Source organism: Marmota monax, unplaced genomic scaffold (genome assembly GCF_021218885.2).
Source record: "Marmota monax isolate L192 unplaced genomic scaffold, Marmota_monax_Labrador192_F-V1.1 WCK01_AAM20220418_F8-fsc00061, whole genome shotgun sequence".
NCBI lineage: Eukaryota > Metazoa > Chordata > Mammalia > Rodentia > Sciuridae > Marmota > Marmota monax.
The window spans coordinates 10181301-10201233 of record NW_026695230.1 but is presented as its reverse complement, the minus strand read 5'-3'; the positions used below and the strand labels follow the sequence as shown (position 1 = coordinate 10201233).

General features: G+C 38.3%; 1 protein-coding gene across 46 annotated transcripts in view; it reads right to left on the bottom strand.

Moving 5' to 3' along the window:
• The window catches only part of Sox6 (SRY-box transcription factor 6), a 612624-nt gene that overhangs the window by 77996 nt on the left and 514695 nt on the right, over nucleotides 1-19933 (bottom strand). For 39 of the 46 annotated variants that reach the window (XM_058576980.1, XM_058576987.1, XM_058576994.1 and 36 more), the window contains 2 exons: nucleotides 15841-15990; nucleotides 2466-2691 (listed from right to left, as the gene is read on the bottom strand). In XM_058576980.1, the coding sequence (XP_058432963.1) occupies nucleotides 2466-2691; nucleotides 15841-15990 (376 nt within the window). The remainder of the gene's footprint in view (nucleotides 1-2465; nucleotides 2692-15840; nucleotides 15991-19933) is intronic. The other 7 variants (XM_058576970.1, XM_058577002.1, XM_058577008.1 and 4 more) reach the window with 2 other exon arrangements.

Below are 19933 nucleotides of genomic sequence, written 5' to 3'. Positions count from 1 at the left end.
TTACGAAGAGAAGAATGGCCCCCTCCCTACCCCACCCCCAGTACCCACTGCTCTTCGCTCCCTATCCTCAAGATAGCTAAGCCACGGGTGTGGGAACAGTTTTCACGTAAATACAAAGGCTCCAATAAAGTGAGAGTAAATATTTGCTTTTATTATATTTCATGCAACACAGAGGGAAAAGATTCAAAATGAAATTGACTAATGTTCTTTGATATCTTGCATTTTACTGTGAGCAAAATGAAATACTTTGAATAAGTTTTCCAATTCTACACAAAAAATGGCAATTATTTGGGCTGGGGTTGTGGCTCAGCAGTGGAGCGCTTGCCTAGCATGTGTGGGGCCCTGGGTTCAATCCTCAGCACCACATAAAAATAAAATAAAGGTATTATGTCTGACCACAACTAAAGAAACAACAACAACAAAAAAATTTTTTAAAGGACAATTATTTGATGAGTGCTAATTTCAGCTTCTGTGGCAAATTTTAATGTCCACTTGCTTGAGGCCCAGTGGCATTAAGCATTTTCATGGCACATGTATATGGGCATGTGTGTTTGTGTGTGCATATGTGTACACCTCACATAGTCGGAAGGGACAAAGGAAACCAGACTACAATCACGCTCACATCACGTGTCTTAGATGTGCAGTGAATGTACATATATGTGTGAGTCTGGAAAAAATCCCAAGGCTATCAATGGGAAAATTTAACAAATCAGTTACTTTTTAGGACATTAAAATACACACACACACACGCACACACACATACACACACACATTTAGTCTTGGGGCTTTTCTGATAAAAAGACCATTTCTATCCAATGTCATCTGGACAACAAAGACTACAGGTGCTATTGCTTCAGCCCATCTGCTGAAGTCTAAGTATAGAACTATAAGAATAGTCATCTCTGTCCTTCACAATTATCTGTACAGTAAACAAATGTGTTCCGAAAAAAAATGAAGAAGTGAATTATAGGAGGGCCATTTCAAGGTCAGGTCTATTATTTATCTTTGTGTTGAACTTTTTCTCTCATCTCACAACAATAAAGATCCAGTCAAAGGATGTTCTTCACATTCATATGCTGGAAATGATTTACTTCTCTCTGACTTGAGGTGAAAATCTCTGAATCCCTGAAGAAGTCATCCTGACACAAAATAAGAATAGGCTGCTGTAGAGATCCTCATATCCCAAATTTCAATGAGGAAGATTTATGTCTCATTATCAAAAGATTTACTTAGTCTCAGCCCATTCAGTAAATATTTCAACTATGAGTTTACAAAAACAACACTGAGTTATGTGTAAGGGGACCTGGATTCTGGTTCTGGCTTTGCTAATTAATAGCTACAGTGTTGTGGGCAAATCATTTTACCGGTAAGAACCACAATTTACCTTAGCTGTGTGACAAGTATCATAATCATGCATCACCTAACTCACAACCTTATTAAAATCAAATAAGCAACAATGTTTGTAACTATAAATGGCTATAGTTGCATGTTATTCTATCTAGCATAAGGAGAATTTTAGGCTATAGGATTCAATAATACAAGCAAGGTAACATGGTGAAGAAATGCTAGGTCTAGTCCCTAACCTTTTCAAGTCTCAATGTCTTTATTAGAATATTAAGAGTTATAAAGAATACAGTAATAATTTTAATGCTTTTTGGCACTCTCCTATTGACAGGTGTTTTCATATTTATTGTTTCATTATAGTATTTGTAAATGTGTAGGTATTATTTATTCTAGCCTTTTAAAATTGAACATCTTCTTAGGTACTAGACACTGTTCTGGGCACTTTATATACATTTTTCTCTTTTAATCCTCATAGTCGCCTATGAACTGAGGCATACTATTCCCCTTTCAGAGATTAGGAAACTGAATTTTAAAATATTAAATAAATTTCCCAGGGCCACTAGTCAGTAAAGGCTCTCAGTGCAAGCCTGTCTCATTTTTAAAACCCATGTTTTTTCCTCCAGAGTTTTCACACAGAGGTGTGAATATTCCTAGAGATATTTGACAATTTATGCAGGAGTACAAGATATAGCTTCCTAGATATCAATGTTATTTCACATGTTATTGAAGTATGTAATTTATATTTATTTTAATGCAAAATTAATAAATAATAACATGTAAATTTCACATACATTTTGAAGAGAAAATATAAAATTTCAAAAGAAGGTTTAAACTTTTGACAGGCAGCATTGAGGCCAGGTCCTAAGGCCTTGGAGAGTTACTTTAGGTAGAAAGCACTGACAAAAACAGAATTTCTTAAGTCTGTGACTTGCTGGATCTAAGTCATCACCAATTGAAAAACCCATTCCAGCGGGATTTACATTAGAATTTTTTCCAAAAGTTTTAATCACCCAGAATACTAACTTGGGCTATGATTCAGTAGAAAAGAAAAGAGGATTATCTTTAAGGAACGGGTTGGAAATGAGGATCAGTTATCACTAAACAGGTTTGCTTTCTTTTACCTAATTCATAAGTCTCTTCCTGGTGTTGACTTTTCCATTTACCTAAAGAGGATCCTCTTCCCAAGTTTCCTCCAAGGGGGCTGGGGATGCCACTTTTGTTTGGCAGATTGATGGGGCTGGTTTTGCTGGCTGAGAAGAGGCTCTGTGTGGGAGATGTTGGGGACTTCACAGGCTCTGCTGTCTTGGGTCGGGAAGAGAGATTCAGCGGCTGTGCTGCTGTTTCATCCTGCAAGAGTTTAACATAAATAATTATTAAAAAAAAAAAGACAAATGAAGCACATTATCACTTAGTAAGCCACAGTTATTTTACACCTCAGAGACAATGCTACATTCTCCTACAATAATAACAAAAGAAGCTAATTATCTACCTCCTTGAAGATTCATCGAAAGGAAACCTCATTAATTTCCCTGTGTTATGCTTCTATTTACATTAACTGTGTAGTTGGATCATTCTTTTTGCCAAATTAAAATCTGAATTAGCTCACATTACAGCTTAATTTCCTAATGTGTTTTCAGGGATCTAAATTAACCTAGGGCATTTACAAAGAATTATTTAAAATTTCAGTAGCTCTGTAGTGCTTTTGTGTTATTCTCTCTGAAAAGTTCCTGTAACTATAAATAGACTCTGCAGCTAATTTTTTAATATATATTTTAAATCAAACAATCGAAAGTACTTTAAAAATGGAAACATGGAAAGTCTTCTTCTGATCTGGGCCCCAGCCCACAGAGCCACATGCCACACCATGGCTTCTATGTGGCTTTCTGGGTGTGGGCTCTCTTTGTGGTCTATATTCTGGTCTCTATTCATGTTTAAAATTAATTTTTGCAAAGAGCAAGCACACATTATAATTATGTTTTACATACTATGCTATACGCAATTTATTTTTCATGTTTAAAGTGATGTCTTGTTATACCCTTTGCTACATATATTTACGGAATGTCTATTTTAAGATGCATTTCCCTCTACACTGAGCACACTATTCCGCTATCTGGCTTGTAACTCTAGTTTAGCTAGGAACTTTAAAGCTAAGCTCCTTGCTTTCATTTTGTCTCATTTATCCTGCCATAAAATACCTGTAGCAAAACTTCTATCATCCTAGAAATTTGGTTATAATATGAGCATATTCATTTAAATGTTCAGTTTTAAGATCTGCATTATTATGTTCTAAAATAAAATCATCAGCAAATGTTAACTCCTATTTTGCTTCTGAGAGGCACAGAGAGCTGGATTTTAATGTCACCTTATTTGAAATACAAAATAGAGTTTGGTAACAGAACATTCTCTCCCTTGGTAAACACGGCATCTCGCTAGGGCTCTTTTTCTTCATCCATTAAAAAGAGGGTCTCGTACTAAATGATCTCTAAGGTCTCTTCCAGTACAAATACCACTGATTAAGGGGAACAAAAAGAGATGCCAGAAAATACCACTTGAGAAGGAGAACTGGAAAGAGAAAAAGAATGATAACATACCAAGTAGTCTCTGAAGCATTTCACATATATTGCCTCATTTAGCCACCAATAGCTCCATGAGGCAGTGGTATTCTACATTTACAAATGAGGAAATGGAGATGGGAATGATCAAAATCACTTCTCCAAGGTCATGCGTGGATGAAAGAATCTGAATTCTAATTTACTGAATTCCAAACTCAGGCCCCCTTTCTACCAAACTACCAGAGAAAATAATTCATTTATTTGATAACGTAATGATGTCCTAGGTTTTTGCTTTGTTTTCTTTTGGTCCTGGTAAGAAAGAGGCCTTCTGTCACATCTATGTTGTAATGTTTTTTTAATCTATATTTAGATATGGGACATGTTCTTAAGAAATAGTTATATGTATTATGGATGCCAAAATTATCTGATGTACTTAATTACAATTTACTTCTTTTTGTCCTCAATTCAAAGGATATTTAGACCAGTTAGTTCCTTTACTCCTATTTAAATAATGGTGATTTATATGCTAAGCATTTGATTAGTTTCTTCCATTTTTTCTTTTGTTTTTAAATATTTATTTTTTAGCCGTAGTTGGACACAATATCTTTATTTTATTTATTTATTTTTATGCAGTGCTGAGGATCGAACCCGGGGCCTTGCACATGCTAGGCGAGCACTCTACCTCTGAGCCACAATCCAAGCCCCCATTTTATCTTTTAGTTAAGGTTCACTGCACTTCTAAAATATTTGAGTTCAGAATTTTTCTCAACTTCGGAAAATACTCAGCCATTATTTCCTCAAATATAATTGTCTGTTCTTTCTCCCTCCTTCTGGGGCTCCAATTGCAAATATGAGAGCATTTAAGTTGACTCAAAGTACTGACCAATCTTTCTTCAGTTTCATTTTGGATGGTTTTATTGTTATGTCTTCAAGTTCACTAATCTTTTCTTCTGCCATGTCTAAGACGTTACCAATCCCATCCAGTGTATTTTCATCTTGAACACTGTAATATCATTTTTAGACAATCAGTTTAGGTTTTTCTATATCCTGCCTTATCATTCATATGATTTCCTTAATCTTCTTGAATATATGGAGTTTATAACATCCTTTTTGGTTTTAAATATGCTCTAATTTATTACTTATAATATAATGATTATCATTTCCATCAACAATGTCACTGGACATGAGTATCACCTACCAACTCCGAATACAGTGAGTCCTTTTCTAACGTGGCTTAGCTACTGTTGGTTCTTACACCCTATCCTAGCCTGACAGAAACTCTGTGCTGAGCCTGGATAGGGGAAATAAATTCCACACACTCCTACTATTCTTACATGTAAGAAGCATAAATGTTTCTTCAGATTATATGTGCCTTTAGTCAATTTCCAGATTGCTGAGATGGAAGTTTTTGTCAACTTTACCCAGCTTTATAGGTACTCTTTAGAGAACAGATTTGCCTATCTCCTCACTTGGGTCCAGCTAGAAGTGTCATATAATAGCTGCTTTTACTATTTTACCTGCTAATTTTATTATCTGTCATCATTTTGAAATCTGCTTGAAATAGCCTGAATTTTCTCTTCATCATTCATATTTTCTTGCTTCTTTACAAGCCTGATAATTATTGAATAGATGCTATGCATTGTGAATTTTCCATTGTCAGATGCTAGAATTTATGCATTTCTTTAAATATTTGTGGACTTTGTTCTGAGATTCAGAACAATTTGGTCCTTTCTGAGTATACTTTTCAGATTTATTAGGCAGGTTCAGAACAGCCATTAATCTAGAGAGAATTTGGCCTCCCTATGAGACAAATACCCTTCTGGGAACTGTACTTGATGACTTACATGTCAGGAGATGTTTGCACTCTGGGAATGCAAACTATGAGTGGACCTTTGTGAACCATGCAATTGCTTTGCCTGATACCTTCTGGTATTTTCCCTGGCCTCAAGTAGTTTCCTCACATGAGTGTACTTGCATATCAGTATTATATACAGAGGAATTTTCTGTAGAGCCTCAGCATTCTCTTTCTGTGTAGTTCTCTCCCCTTTGGCACCTACCTTACAAACTCTATCTATGTCAGCATACCTAAACTCTGACCTCTGTCTCTCTATTTGGGGATCCTGGCAAGTTCCCTCCACAGTTGCCTGGAAACTCCCACTAGACTGTAAGCTAGAACAAGTCTAGTGCTCCCTTCACTTGTTTCTCTTTTTGCAGGGACCACTGTCTTCCTATTTTAAATGCCTCCAAACCACTGTTTTATATAGTCTTGTCCTGAGTTTTACACGTTTAACCTGGGAAAGTGAAGCTTGATCCTGGATCTTCCATCAGGGTTGACAATAGAAATCCTCTAGGTATGTTCAATTAGGGTTTCCTCTCAGTACGGAAGTCCACAACTCAACATTTTAATTCCAACTGCTAAAACTACCACACCATTTCCTTTATTACTGTTATGAGCATCATCACTACCACCAACATTTATGGAATGCTCATTTTACAACAGAGGATATACTGTCTCATTTAAGACCCATAATACTAACTTCCATTATACAGAGAAGAAAACAGGATCCCTGAGAGTTCAGAGTTTGGCGATGCTGACATAGGTAGAATACGCAAGATAGGGTAACAAAGAGAAAGCTACACAGAGAAAGAATGCTGAGGATTTACCAGAGATCCCTCTCTGTATTTAACGGAGTGCTAATCAGTGCACGCATGTGAGGAAACTACCTGAGGCCAGGAGTAAATGCCAGAAGGTAAGCAATTGCATGGTTCGCAAAGGTTGAAAGAAATTAAGCAATTTACCCAAAGTAACACAGGTAGTAAAAGCGGTAGAGCAGGTATTTGAACATAAATATTCTGACTACTGATGTTGACTATTATATTAGATAAAAATTCTGGGAAAAAGAAGATACATAAGATTATTTTTAAAATATGTTACCTCTAGCAAATTTTGCCCTATGTCATGTCTGAATTCAAAATAAGCGGTCCCGGAACCGCCCTGGCTCAGGGCTGCGGAGTCTGCAGAGGCTGCTTCTTGGACCCTGCTACTATCAGAGCAAACACCAAGCACTAAGAAGCCGAATTCCAGCTCCCGGAACTGAGCCCGCGGGGACTGCTTCTTGGAGCTTACACTTATAGGAGCTTACACCAAGCACGGAGCGGCTGAGTTCCGGCTCCCGGAACCGTCCCGGAACCGCCCTGGCTCAGGGCTGCGGAGCCTGCGGAGGCTGCTTCTTGGACCCTGCTACTATCAGAGCAAACACCAAGCACTAAGAAGCCGAATTCCGGCTCCCAGAACTGAGCCCATGGGGACTGCTTCTTGGAGCTTACACTTATAGGAGCTTACACCGAGCACAGAGCGGCCGAGTTCCGGCTCCCGGAACCCTCCCGGAACCGCCCTGGCTCAGGGCTGCGGAGTCTGCAGAGGCTGCTTCTTGGACCCTGCTACTATCAGAGCAAACACCAAGCACTAAGAAGCCGAATTCCGGCTCCCGGAACTGAGCCCGCGGGGACTGCTTCTTGGAGCTTACACTTATAGGAGCTTACACCGAGCACGGAGCGGCCGAGTTCCGGCTCCCGGAACTTCCCTGGACCGGGGCTAGGAGCCCGCGGAACTGCGTCTCGGTCCGGGTCCTGCTGAGGGCCGGTCAGGACTCACCCGTTGCTTGGGTTGCCCGGAAAGGGGAACGAAATGCTGCCATTCGCATAGGATACCAACATGGCAGAGATCTGATGTCAGCAGAAAGCAGTGGAGGAGAGATCTTCATCAATACCAGCGGTGACATAAGCAGTTGGTCTCCTGGTAAGGGGGGTGAGGCTCAGTCACCCGAGTCTCCTCAATTTGTCCTCGAGCCAGAGGGAAGGAGCCGGGCCGCCGCCAACCCCCGGAGCAGGCCCAGCGGCTCGCCAGCGTGGTGACCGCGTGACCCCAATTGGAGAGGGGGCGGAGCGGAGCCGCCACCCACACCCGCCAGGTGGGTAGACCCACGACCCAGTAGTACATGGGCGTGGTAGGAGGGGCAGGGCAGAGCCGCCCTTCGCGCTTGCAAGGTAAACAGACCTGTGACAGCCTGGCGGGTCAGGCCCAGTGGCCTGCCAGTGTGGTACACACGTCACCCCAACTCGAGTAGGGGCAGAGCACATCCTTCTCCCACGCCCGGATCAGGCCCTGCCGGTGTGGTGGTCACGTGACCCCAATTGGAGTGGGGGCGGAGCGGAACCGCCACCCGTGCCCGCAGGGTGAGCAGACCAGTGATCAACCTGCAGATCAGGCCCAGGGGTCCGCAGGCGTGGTAGGAGGGGCAGGGCAGATCCGCCGCCCGCGCCTTCAAGGTAGGCAGACCTACAACAGACCGGCGGATCAGGCCCAGGAGCCTGCCGGCGTGGTACAAACACCACCATAATTGGAGTAGTGACAGAGCAGAGTCGCCTCCCTTGCCAGGAACAGGCCCAGCGTCCTGCAGGCGGGGTAGTCACGACACCCGAATTGGAGTAGGGGCAGAGCAGAGCCTCCACCCGTGCCCGAAAGGTGGGCAGATCTGCGACCGACCAGCGGGACAGGCCCAGTGGCCTGCTGGTACGACAGACACGTCACCCCATTTGGAGTAGGGGCAGAGTAGAGCTGCCGCCCGCGCCTGCAGGGTAGGCAAACCTGCAACCGACCGGCGGATCAGGCCCGGTGGCCTGCCGGCGTGGTACACTCGTCACCCCAATTGGAGTAGGGGCAGAACAGAGCCGCCACCAGCTCCCAGAACAGGCCCAGTGACCTGCTGGCGTGGTAGCCACGACACCCCAATTGGAATAAGGAGAGAGCAGAGCCGCCGCCCGCACCTGCAGGAAAGATACGCAAGCAGTATGAAAAGACAAGGAAAGAAAGGACCACAAGCAATGCAGGTCAACGCAACTTTAGAAGAGGTAACAGCTGCAGCAGATGGAATGTCAGATAAAGAATTCAGGATATACATGCTTCAGATGATCTGGAGTATCAAGGAAGACATTAAACAGCAAAAGCAGACAATGAAAGATCACTTCGACAACGAATTACGCAAACAAATCCAGGAAGCAAAGGATCAACTATACAGGGAGATAGAGGTTATAAAAAACAAGCAATCAGAAATCCTAGAAATGCAGGAAGCAATAAACCAACTTAAAAACTCAATGGAGAATACTACCAGCAGAGTAGAACACTTAGAAGATAGAACATCAGACAATGAAGACAAAGTATTTCAACTGGAAAAGAACATAGACAGCTCAGCAAGACTGTTAAGAAACAATGAGCAGAACATCCAAGAAATATGGGATAACATTAAGAGACCAAACTTAAGAGTCATTGGGATACAGGAAGGTACAGAGCTCCAAACCAAAGGAATGAGCAGTCTATTCAATGAAATAATACAAGAAAACTTCCCAGACTTGAAGAATGAGACAGAATCCCAAATCCTAGAAGCCTACAGGACGCCGAATGTGCAAAATCATAAGCGATCCACACCTAGACACATTATAATGAAGATGCCCAACATACAGAATAAGGAGAGAATTTTAAAAGCTACAAGAGAAAGGAAGCAGATTACATTTAGGGGTAAGCCAATCAGGATAACAGCTGATCTTTCAACACAGACTCTGAAAGCTAGAAGATCCTGGAATAACATATTTCAAACACTGAAAGAAAATGGGTTCCAACCAAGAATTGTGTATCCAGCGAAATTAAGCTTCAGGATGGAGGATGAAATTAAAACCTTCCACGATAAACAAAAGTTTAAAGAATTCGCAGCTAGAAAACCATCTCTTCAAAACATCCTCGCCAAAGCATTACAGGAAGAGGAAATGGAAAATAACAATGAAAACCAACAGTGGGAGGTAGGACAGTAAAGGGGGGGGGAAATAATCAAAGAGGAAAACAAACAATGTTTAGTAACAGAAATAAACAAATATGGCTGGAAGAACAACCCATATCTCAATAATAACCCTAAATGTTAATGGCTTAAACTCACCAATTAAGAGACACAGGCTAGTAGAATGGATCACAAAACAAGACCCAACAATATGCTGCCTACAGGAGACGCATTTGATAGGAAAAGACATACATAGGCTGAAGGTGAAAGGTTGGGAAAAATCATATCACTCATATGGACTTCGGAAACAAGCAGGCGTGTCCATACTCATATCAAATAAAATAGATTTCAAGCCAAAGTTAATCAAAAGAGATAAAGAGGGACACTACATACTGCTTAAGGGAACCATACACCAACAAGACATAACAATCATAAATATTTATGCCCCAAACAATGGTGCAGCTATGTTCGTCAAACAAACTCTTCTCAAGTTCAAGAGTCTAATAGACCACCACACCATAATCATGGGAGACTTCAACACACCTCTCTCGCCACTGGACAGATCTTCCAAACAAAAGTTGAATAAGGAAACTATAGAACTCAATAACACTATTAATAACCTAGACCTAATTGACATATATAGAGTATACCACCCAACATCAAGCAGTTACACTTTTTTCTCAGCAGCACATGGATCCTTCTCAAAAATAGATCATATATTATGTCACAGGGCAACTCTTAGACAATATAAAGGAGTAGAGATAATACCATGCATCTTATCTGATCATAATGGAATGAAACTGAAAATCAACGATAAAAGAAGGAAGGAAAAAGCATACATCAATTGGAGAATGAACAATAGGTTACTGAATGATCAATGGGTTATAGAAGACATCAAGGAGGAAATTAAAAAATTCTTAGAGATAAATGAAAACACAGACACAACATATCGGAATCTATGGGACACATTGAAAGCAGTTCTAAGAGGAAAATTCATTGCTTGGAGTTCATTCCTTAAAAAAAGAAAAAACCAAGAGATAAATGATCTCATACTTCATCTCAAAATCCTTGAAAAAGAAGAGCAAAACAACAGCAAAAGAAGTAGAAGGCAAGAAATAATGAAAATCAGAGCTGAAATTAATGAAATCGAAACAAAAGAAACAATTGAAAAAATTGACAAAACTAAAAGTTGGTTCTTTGAAAAAATAAACAAAATCGACAGACCCTTAGCCATGCTAGCGAAGAGAAGAAGAGAGAGAACTCAAATTACTAGCATACGGGATGAAAAAGGCAATATCACAACAGACACTTCAGAAATACAGAAGATAATCAAAAACTATTTTGAATCCTTATACTCCAATAAATTAGAAGATAGTGAAGGCATAGATTAATTTCTTAAGTCATATGATCTGCCCAGATTGAGTCAGGAGGATATAGAAAACCTAAACAGACCAATATCAATTGAGGAAATAGAAGAAACCATAAAAAGACTACCAACTAAGAAAAGCCCAGGTCCGGATGGGTATACAGCAGAATTTTACAAAACCTTTAAAGAAGAACTAATACCAATACTTTTCAAGCTACTTCAGGAAATAGAAAAGGAGGGAGAACTTCCAAATTCATTCTATGAGGCCAACATCACCCTGATACCTAAACCAGACAAAGACACTTCAAAGAAAGAAAACTACAGACCAATATCTCTAATGAACCTAGATGTAAAAATCCTCAATAAAATTCTGGCGAATCGGATACAAAAACATATCAAAAAAATTGTACACCATGATCAAGTAGGATTCATCCCTGGGATGCAAGGATGGTTCAATATACGGAAATCAATAAATGTTATTCACCACATCAATAGACTTAAAAATAAGAACCATATGATCATCTCGATAGATGCGGAAAAAGCATTCGACAAAGTACAGCATCCCTTTATGTTCAAAACTCTAGAAAAACTAGGGATAACAGGAACATACCTCAATATTGTAAAAGCAATCTATGCTAAGCCTCAGGCTAGCATCATTCTGAATGGAGAAAAACTGAAGGCATTCCCTCTAAAATCTGGAACAAGACAGGGATGCCCTCTCTCTCCACTTCTCTTCAACATAGTTCTCGAAACACTGGCCAGAGCAATTAGACAGACGAAAGAAATTAAAGGCATAAAAATAGGAAAAGAAGAAATTAAATTATCACTATTTGCAGATGATATGATTCTATATCTAGCAGACCCAAAAGGCTCTACAAAGAAACTATTGGAGCTAATAAATGAATTCAGCAAAGTGGCAGGATTTAAAATCAACACGCATAAATCAAAGGCATTCCTGTATATCAGCGACAAATCCTCTGAAATGGAAATGAGGACAACCACTCCATTCAAAATATCTTCAAAAAAAATAAAATACTTGGGAATCAACCTAACAAAAGAGGTGAAAGACTTATACAATGAAAACTACAGAACCCTAAAGAGAGAAATAGAAGAAGATCTTAGAAGATGGAAAAATATACCCTGTTCATGGATAGGCAGAACTAACATCATCAAAATGGCGATATTACCAAAAGTTCTCTATAGGTTTAATGCAATGCCAATCAAAATCCCAACGGCATTTCTTGTAGAAATAGAGAAAGCAATCATGAAATTCATATGGAAAAATAAAAGACCCAGAATAGCAAAAACAATGCTAAGCAAGAAGTGTGAATCAGGCGGTATAGCGATACCAGACTTCAAACTATACTACAGAGCAATAGTAACAAAAACAGCATGGTACTGGTACCAAAACAGGCGGGTGGACCAATGGTACAGAATAGAGGACACAGAAACCAATCCACAAAACTACAACTATCTTATATTTGATAAAGGGGCTAAAAGCATGCAATGGAGGAAGGATAGCATCTTCAACAAATGGTGCTGGGAAAACTGGAAATCCATATGCAACAAAATGAAACTGAATCCCTTTCTCTCGCCATGCACAAAAGTGAATTCAAAATGGATCAAGGAGCTTGATATCAAATCAGAGACACGCCGTCTGATAGAAGAAAAAGTTGGCTACGATCTACATTCGGTGGGGTCGGGCTCCAAATTCCTCAATAGGACACCCATAGCACAAAAGTTAATAACTAGAATCAACAAATGGGACTTACTCAAACTAAAAAGTTTTTTCTCAGCAAAAGAAATAATAAGAGAGGTAAATAGGGAGCCTACATCCTGGGAACAAATCTTTACTCCTCACACTTCAGATAGAGCCCTAATATCCAGAGTATACAAAGAACTCAAAAAATTAGACAATAAGAGAACAAACAACCCAATCAACAAATGGGCCAAGGACCTGAACAGACACTTCTCAGAGGAGGACATACAGTCAATCAACAAGTACATGAAAAAATGCTCACCATCTCTAGCTGTCAGAGAAATGCAAATCAAAACCACCCTAAGATACCATCTCACTCCAGTAAGATTGGCAGCCATTAGGAAGTCAAACAACAACAAGTGCTGGCGAGGATGTGGGGAAAAGGGTACACTTGTACATTGCTGGTGGGACTGCAGATTGGTGCAGCCAATTTGGAAAGCAGTATGGAGATTTCTTGGAAAGCTGGGAATGGAGCCACCATTTGACCCAGCTATTCCCCTTCTTGGTCTATTCCCTAAAGACCTAAAAAGAGCATGCTACAGGGACACTGCTACATCGATGTTCATAGCAGCACAGTTCACAATAGCAAGACTGTGGAACCAACCTAGATGCCCTTCAATAGACGAATGGATAAAAAAAATGTGGCATTTATACACAATGGAGTATTACTCTGCATTAAAAAATGACAAAATCATAGAATTTACAGGGAAATGGATGGCATTAGAGCAGATTATGCTAAGTGAAGCTAGCCAATCCCTAAAAAACAAATGCCAAATGTCTTCTTTGATATAAGGAAAGTAACTAAGAACAGAGTAGGGACGAAGAACAGGAGAAGAAGATTAACATTTAACAGGGATGAGAGGTGGGAGGGAAAGGGAGAGAGAAGGGAAATTGCACGGTAATGGAAGGAGACCCTCAGGGTTATACAGTGGAGGGGGTAGAGAGAGAGGAGGGGAGGGGAGGGGAGAGGTGGGGAGGGGGGAGGGTGGATGATGGGAAAGGCAGCGGAGCACAACAGACACTAGTATGGCAATTTGTAAATCAATGGATGTGTAACTGATGTGAATCTGCAATCTGTGTATGGGGTGAAGGTGGGAGTTCATAACCAACTTGAATCAAAGTGTGGAATATGATATGTCAAGAAATTTGTAATGTTTTGAACAACCCACAATAAAAAATTTAAAAAAAAAAAAAAAGAAATGCTAGGAAAAAAAAAAAAAAACCAAAATAAGCAAATGACTACAGAGAGAAACATGAGAGATTTTGGTGATCATAATTTTTTTTTTTCAATTAGAAAGCCATGGGATTATTTTCAGAAGTTCTTCAATAATAGTTATTTTTAAATTTTGAAACATTTGCTTTATGTTTTGGTTTATATGTTTTCACACACATATACAATAAACAATCTAATTGGTATGAGAAATGTTTTCTTTGTTATTAACATAAAATATAGGCAAGTTAAATTATATAGAGAACTCCCTAAGAATTTGCGTGTGGTCAAGTGAGTAATAAAAATTCAGTTGTCCCACAAAGACAGAATGGTAAAAGCAGATATAAGCTTGAACATAACCAGGGAACATTTTATTCTTACAGTAAAGGCTTGGTTTTGTGTAGTTCCAGTTGGCCAATACTTATAAAATGACTTTTTCATGTTAAAATATTTAATACTCAATAGCTCAAGTCACAGATATTTCCTATATTCTAATGACTTGGTTAAAGTTGTAGTATTCTCTTATTCACAAACATAAACTTTTGGAACACAAAATAGCCTGTTTTCCTAAAAAAAACTACTGTCTTATGAAATGTAAACCACCTATTTTCATATCTTAATATTTCTAACAACAAAACATAAATGTTCATCTATTTCTTTGGAGAATCTAAAAGACTGAATGGCATTAAATTAACTTGGGGAATTGGTGTTAGTCTCTCTGTATTAATGATGCTCACTTTTTTGATCTTTGATATTTGGAGTCCCTTGTTTTTTTCGAGACTTTCTTCAGTCTCAAAATTCCTAACTGTAAATTTAAAAAAAAAATAAAACAATTTCAGTAATTATATACCATCCAATGCTGAGTTTGGTTGGTCTTAACTGCTTTCTATGTGAAGATTTAATAATTGCAACAACTTTCCAAATGCACATTTTTGTCACATTATAATACAGCATCTATATTTAACATACCCATGCCCAAGTAGATAAGTAAACTATATAGGACAATAGTTTCTCTGAACTATTTGAATTAAGTAATTCAAGATGGAAAGCAAATATAATCATAAAAAACAACCAGTACCACCTATAGGTACCAGCTGCAGCACAAAGTTGGAGTAGCTCATCAGTTTCTCTCTGTCACCAAATATCTCCAGGATGCCCAGTTTCAAGGCATTGAAAATCAGTTAGGAAAGGTATCTATTAATGTTGACATTATTACTTGAAAAAGTCTATCACAATTATTTGGCATCAAAAGCACAACTAGGCAATGATGTCATTAATTCCTCAGAGTCCCCATTTACAACTTATTTTGGAGAGAACTTCATCAACAAACCATTTAGTATTCAGCATTAAATTATTTTTTTGTCCCCCTTCTAAAGCTAAAAATTCACAATCTTCCTTCTTTCGTACTGTAAGTTGGCTCCCCACCTGTTTAAGGAACATGGAAAGAAGTGTCACAAGTCCATGACAAAGACTAGCAATAAAATCATGGCCATTTATGCCAATGAACATTAAAAAATAAAAGCCAGAATCCAAAAGGGAAACATTTTTGAGAAGTGAGTTTGCAGATTTAGGTAAAGATCTCACAATATGGCACTATTGTTATCAAAAGAGAAACACCTGTTTCTCAATGCTCAATCATGAAATTTACCATAAAGAGGAGCATTTTGGGGTTCCTTTATGTTGCTATGCTGCCTGCTGTTTATTCCCAGCATAGCTTGGTTCACTACCTTTCTTGTGAAGCTATTTTCCAAACAGTTTCCACAATTCTGCAAAGCAAGTACCTTAACTTGAGTTAGAGGGCTGGTCCCTCTCTTTTCATTTTTTATCCCAGTAGGTGAGACTGCCCCTGCTGTGTTTGGTGGCTGTGGAGTTGATGGCATCTTTGCTCCAGGTGACACCTGCATGCTGGCCAGCTGAGCGGCATAGAGCTGCTGCAAAACAGTGAAGACAAACATTGATCTCTTTAAATGCAGCTAAAATGGAGTTTCAGGAAAAAAATAAATAAAACTTACCGTATTGTTAGGTGACTATTTTTCTGACAGCCTCACAATTTCTCTTTTACTATTTTTCAAAGAGGAAAATAAGAAAAACCAAGTAATACAATGGAAAGAAAGAGCATTGGCATGGGAGCTGTGGTTCTGTGCCTGTTCCTTCTGGCAATAATATTGAAACCCTGAATAAAGGACTTGATCCCTCTAGAAGGATTTCTTCACAAAAAGGAATTTGACTAAGTTGTCTCAAAGATTCTTTCTCATGCTTCAAATCTCTATTAAAAAGTCCCTTAAATATCTGGTTTACCCATTTATGTAATTCTATTATTCCTGAACTAAGAACTAATCTGAATATTCCTATGGATTCCTGGAAGAACTACACTGTTCTTATTCAGCATTGACTGAGCTTCTCTGGGAACTCTGATCCTTCTGGATGATGAGTGCCACCCTCAAGACCCTGGAGGCCCAAAGGCAGGCCCTCTTACTTCCAGGAAACACATAACATAGTCCTCAATGGATTATAAAATAAAAACAAAACATCAAGCTTTTTGTTGGGTGGGACACAGAAGCTACCCACTTTATTCTCAACCTGAATCAGGTCCAGAAAAGATCGCTCTATTTCTTTCCTCAGGTCCTGCCTTTGCCTGAGACTCCAGGTTATGCTCATTATATTCTCAATGCTGTTTCATAGTCTTTTCTGAAGTAATGCCTATGGTCCTCTTGAGCAAACCAATGATACTCTTACTCATTCTATCTGCTCAGTTTTAAGAGAATTCCTTTTTCCGTGATAAGTGGATAACCTGATATTATAAATCTTAAAATTGTCAACCTCAAAATATGTGGATATAGCTAAATTAGGAACAAAGATTGAAAGACAGGTTGACCAACCTCTTTTTATATAACGTTAATTTTTATCAAAGTATTCTTATAGTCAACAAGTTTAACAAGTTCATTACTACTTTAGGGCTTAAAACCAGAAAGAAACCAACAACAAAACAGCATGGCCAACATGTACAGTACACAGCCTCTACAGCCGCATGTGGTAGCCTTGGTTTTCCTGCCCCTGTCCTCCCTACCTCAGACCCAGCTCTGTATATCCCTTGAACTTAATGGTTTGATTGGTATTTATTGTCTCACTTGTAGATGCATATATACTGTTAAATCTTTATCCACTGACTTTATATAATAAAAGACGAAAATTTACTTCTCTTATATTACCAACCCCACATGTGCTTCAGACTTTCCTCCCTGATTTCTTAATGTTAATATCACAAATTTTAAAATTAATGTTTACTGTTTATAGCATTCTCTTTAGATATTATTCACAGTTGAACTATACTTAATTTTCTATTTCTCAACTTTTTATTTTGTTAGATTTAATATTTGCCTCAATTTTTATTAATTTATTATGGAAATATCACAAATCAATTCCCAAACTCTCCAAGAGACCAATGAAATGCAACCCAGTCTAGTTGAATATATCAGGTAATCTGTGTTAGGTATCTTATACCTCTTCTCCATGCAGATGTCCATCTTGGAATTTTCTATCTCTTGCTCTAATCTGAAGTAGTTGATTCTTTAGGCCTACTGCAGATCTATAGTATGTATAATTACTCTTGCCTCTCTATCCTTAATTCTGTTTCCTGGCTATCATGATTTCCTGCCTCTTACTAAACTGTTTCTTTTGGATAGAGCACATCTTCCAGGAGGTACCTGAAAAAGGTATATGTGCAGTTAATTTTTAAGAGCTAATATTCTGAGAAATGTTATGATTATGCCTCTTAGTTGATTGTAGTTTGAATGGTATAGAATTCTAAGTTGAAAATAATTGTCCCTCAGAATTCTAAAGATATTGATCTGTTGTTTTCTTATTTTTATTGCTAAGAAAGTTTGATGTCATTCTGATTCCTGATCCTGTATATGCAATTTATTCTCCCCTATGAAAGCATTAGGATCTTCCATTTATGCCAAGTGTTTTGAAACTTCACTATGAGGTGCATCCGTTTATGTTTGTATTGTTCTATACACTTGGCCTTCTTACTCTGTAAACTCATATTCCCTAAATCTGATAAATAACTAACAACTTTCTTCCCTCTATTCTCTTTCTCAAACTCCTGTTGGATAACTGTTCGATTTCCTTATTTTCCCTTCTATTATTCACTTTTTGACCTTTCATTATACTCTATCATAGATTTTTTTAACTTGATCTTCAAGGCATCTATGAATTTTTAAAATTTATATTCTTATTTTAAAGGTACTCTTTTGTTCTCTAATTGCTTCTTTTTATAGCATCCAGTTGTCTATTCTGTTGAATAATATTAATTATAGGTTTGGGATTTGTTTTTGCTTTCTGTTCTCTGCATTGTTGTCTTTTTCAAGCTCTTTGGGTTCTTCCTTATAAGAGGCTTTAATGAAGTTTTTAGTGTTCATTGATTGTTTATTCATCTATAATAGTGACATACTCACAAGATGATTGAAAAGTCTAAATGGGGGGGTTCACTTATTGACTGATGTGTATAAAGTAATAATGCATAAATAGGGTTTTTTCAATGAGGAATCCCAAATATCAATATCTGTAGATTGTTTCTTTTACATTGGACTATTTTCTTTGAGAGAGATCCTCAAATTCTTGCCTGTGTTGAGGGATAGACTTGTATGCCACCACTGAGTGGGCCAAGCAGGAGGAGGTAGCTAGGGGATCTTACTGTCTTGCTCTATCACCTTTCCAAAATGTTATCACTACTCATTCTTGGCTATGCCTAACACACACACATACACACACACCAAAAATAATCTCCCTCTCAACCTCTCAAGTTCAACTTCTCAGGAGAGTAACCTTCCATAAACTTCCAGTCTTCTACCAAGTTATGTAGCGGTTATGGTGGTTGAGAGGTAGGAATTATAGTTACCAGTTGCATAGGGTTAGAGAGGGATCATCTTCTGTCTGTTTTCAACTAATCATCTTGTCTACAAATCTACCTCTTCAATCCTTGCCTTCAACGATACATGATGCCTTTAATTCTTCAACCTTTCAAAGATTCAGCTCCCAATTGGGCTTGATTCTTTTCTGCTTTACACTCTTAAAGCTTAGATATCAGCTTTCTCTTTTTTGCAAAGACAGTTATCTATCCCTATCTATCCATTTCTCATATTCCAAAAACATTTTTGGCCTCTCTTTCTATTTCTACTTGAAGGTTTATACCTATAATCCTTAACTGTTGCTATATTAAGATTTGTATGAAACTGGCAATAAATAAATGTGTTAATCTGCTATAGTTAGCCAGAAGTTAGGTGCCCCAATCTTAACACTAGTTAATGCTTGAAAACTTCATTCAAATATTTTATTTTCCTCTTATACTCAAGATTAAGCCATTACCTTGATAGTCAAATTTCTATCATAATAAATAGAAAGCTTCCTAGTTCATCAACCAGAGAGGAAACAGCTCAAACTTTGCTATATTAGTAGGGGAGAAAAAACAGGTGGTTTGTATATAATTTCCAGCATTACTATCATTCAGATGGACAAATAAAAAAATTACAGTAATCAAAAACAGACCTTTCAGCACATGTAATTAAATGAAAGCTTAATAAAGAATAATTTGCAAGAGCCAGATGTGCTTATGTCATGATTGTTGCTTTCTTTGGAACAATTTTTCTAATATAACAAGCCTCTAAAGAAATTAAAGTTTCATAATTCTGTATGGAATGACTCAGTGGCAAGAAAAATTCACAAGTAAGAGTCAGTCAAATTGACAGAACTTAGGCAAAAGAAGGCTGTCCTTTTTGCTTCCTTTTAACTCTGCTGTGTCCTTTCTCTTTGAAATTTAGCCAGATGTCTTCAAAGTGGGGGCAGATGAAGCTTCTAAAAAATTTCTGCTTGGGT